Consider the following 3,243-nt stretch of genomic DNA (forward strand, 5'->3'; position numbering starts at 1 on the left):
AAGAGAGGTCAGGTGGTGGGGACCAGAGGTGGCTTTCGTGGTTGCACGGTTTGGCTAACAGGTATGGTCTGGAGAGACAAGCCAGTCTATTTCAAAAGCAGTGGTATAGACAGCCTTGAGCCAGGAGTAAGGATACTTACATTTTGAGCTCTGTTCTTGTATCTGGAGCACCATAATATGTAACTGACAAAGTTGCTTAATAATAACATATTTTCTTTTGGTAATTCCTTTCCTTCTTTACAAAATTGCTGTTAAAGGGGAAAAATCAGAATGCAGCTTAAAACTACTTTCTAGTTGATAGCTACTGTACATTCTATAAAATTCTGCATGCAAATAGGACCTGGATTCTGCCTTCAAGATGCTAATAATGTAGACCACATGAAGAGAAAGAATGAGTGGTAAAGAGTGGCAAAGAATTTCATACAATCAGTTTCTAATGATTCTTCTTTTGCTTTGGCTTCTGATTGATTCTTGTGTTGATTTTCCCAGAATCTCTCTTTGAGAGGGTAAATTGATCCAGGTTTTGGAGGTGGTTTTAAAAATGATGGATCTTTTTTCACTTCTAGGAGTTTTTTTTTTTTTTTTTTTTTTTTGCGGGCCCCGGGCCTCTCACTGCTGTGGCCTCTCCCGTTGCGGAGCGCGGCCCCCGGACGCACAGTCTCAGTGCCCAGGGCTCACGGCCCCAGCCGCTCCGCGGCATGTGGGATCTTACTGGACCGGGGCACGAACCCGTGTCCCCTGCATCGGCAGGCGGACTCTCAACCACTGCACCACCAGGGAAGCCCCACTTCTAGGAGTTTTAAATAAAATCTTGTTGCATCTTGCCAATTTACCCATGCTGGAGGACAGAGGGAATGAAAAGTGCCCACTGAATTGAGAAGGAATCTTGAGACTGAAAAGCAAGGCAGGGAACTCCATATAATCAGTGGATCAGTTTATGTTATAGGGTAACACGGGGTGGGATCTGGCAAACAGTGATCTGGAAACATCCACAGCTGCACTCTGCACTGCTGAGGGGCCACTGGGACAATTTCATAGTTAACCTAGGGTACGGGGGTACGTGCTTGGTAACAGGAAGTGTATTCCTAAGTCAGGATTTATGAATGGGTAACTAGTCTTCTGGGCACCAGGAATATATTAGCAAAGGTCTTCATCATTGTTTGGGGACTAACAGAGCATAGAGGCCACCTGGACCTAACGAACATTAAACAATCTATTAACTACAAAGCCTTGATGACAGAGAAGCGCCAAGTTGGCATCAGTTATGCCGACAGCCATACAACCCACTAAAATTTACACCTATTTATTTTCCAGATGTGGATGAGGATCCATTTTCCAATGTCTTTGTCAACATGGATATTACCCATCCTTAAAACTTTTGCTGATTGCCAAAAAACAGCATTCCCATTTTCTGTTTTTATAAATTGAAAATTTCAACTGTAGATAGGTCTGTGTGTTTCTGTATGAAAGAAGAGAGCATTTTTGAGTTCTTCCCATCTCCTCATTCTTAAGTCTAGATTGATGTTAAATTGTTACATTTATATTGTCTAGGCTTGTGACACATTCTGTTCCAAATCTTAAACTTCCATAGGTGTTTGTATTTGAGTTCTGTAAGTAAATTGATTCAACCTTACCACCTCCCGTCAGTTCTTTTATTGCCGCATGCCCATTCATGAGCTCTTTCTTTGAGTCAAGTTTTTATGGTCTGTATTTTTTTGTTCAGTGGTTTTTATAAGATGGCTTTCTGTTGGATTATGAATTCCCTGAGTTTTTATGTTGGAGTAATGTTTTAAGAATTCCAGGACAAAGAAAGTATGAACCAAATATATATTTTACCCAGCCAAGTTGTCGTAAAAGACAGGCAGACATTTCTTCTATTAAATGTTGTGACTAATCCAATTTTTTTTTCTTCTTCTAAGGAGCTTTCCTTTTTTCATCTGCATGCCTGAAGAGTTATTTCTTTTCGTATATTTTCTTTCGGAAGTTTTGCTTTTCTCGTTTAGGCCCTTTTCCTTCTGCAATTGATTTTTGCATGTAGTGTGAGGGACGGATCCATTTTCTTTTCTTTCCATGTGGATAATCAGTTGTCCCAAGATGAGGGTATCCTTTTTCTCTGATCTGCTGTGCCAGCTGTCATAGATCAGGTTTCCACTTATGTGTGGATTTGTTTCTGGGAGCTCTGATCTATTCCACTGGTATACTTGTCTGTTGCTCTATTATTGCCACACTGTCTTAATTACTATATATTTGTAGAGTCTTGAAATCTAGTGGAGTAAATCCTCTTACCTTCTTCATTAGGAACGTCTTGACTTTTTTTTTGGCTCTTTGTATTGTATAAATTTTGTAATAGGTTTAACTAATTCCACCAAAATCCAGTTGGGATTTGATTTGGGATTACATTGTATCTAAAGGTCAATTTGGGAGGAAATTGATCTTTAGAATATTGGGTACTCCTTTTCTTAAACATGGTATATTCCATTTATTTTACCACTAATGATGCTTATAAATACTTTTATCAGATTTTTTTGGTACTTGCTTTACAGTGTAGGACGAGTTTCATAAATGTGTATTTGTAAAGAAAATGTGTTCCCCTGATGTGGGCAATATTCTATATACGTTCATCAGATCAAGGTTGTTAATTATGTTGTCAAATTTATAGCCTTCACTTTTTTATTTGATATTGTTGGAAACGGAAGTCATGATTTCTTTCTTTTTCTTGCAATTCAGTAGCTTAACCAGATCTGTCCAGGTATGGAGTGGTTTGTATGTCATTTTCTTGGAACACTGTTTTTTCTTACATCTTATTTCGGATAAACTTTCTGGTTTTGTATTTTTACATTGATTGGTATATGAGTTTCCCAGGGCCACTGTAACAAATCACTATAAACCGAGTGACTTCAAACAACAGAAGTTTATTCTCTCACAGTTTGGGAACCTGAAATCAAGGATGGTTCCTTCTGTCAGCTCTGGGGAAGAATCTGTTCCATGCCTGTCTCCTAGCGTCTGGTTCTGCTGGCAATCCTTAGCGTTCCTTGGCTTGTAGAGGTACCACTCCAGTCTCTGCTTTCGCCTTCAGATGGCCTTGTTATAAAGATTTCAGTCACTGGATTTAGTGCCCACCGTAGTCCTGTGTGACCTCATTTTAATTTAACTAATTACATGCACAGAGACCCTGTTTCCAAATAAGGTCACATTCTGAGGTTCCAGGTGTATGTGAATTTTGTGGAGGACGCTCTTCAATCT

General features: G+C 39.5%; 1 protein-coding gene across 1 annotated transcript in view; it reads left to right on the forward strand.

The window, feature by feature from the left end:
- PAPSS1 (3'-phosphoadenosine 5'-phosphosulfate synthase 1) overlaps positions 1-3,243 on the forward strand; it is a 109,297-nt gene that overhangs the window by 13,313 nt on the left and 92,741 nt on the right. The window contains 1 exon segment of the mRNA XM_007472394.1: positions 1-61. This exon segment is cut by the window's left edge and continues 9 nt beyond it. Coding sequence (XP_007472456.1) covers positions 1-61 — 61 coding nt within the window.

The sequence above is a fragment of the Lipotes vexillifer genome, unplaced genomic scaffold, assembly GCF_000442215.2.
Source record: "Lipotes vexillifer unplaced genomic scaffold, Lipotes_vexillifer_v1.1 scaffold22, whole genome shotgun sequence".
Classification (NCBI taxonomy): domain Eukaryota; kingdom Metazoa; phylum Chordata; class Mammalia; order Artiodactyla; family Lipotidae; genus Lipotes; species Lipotes vexillifer.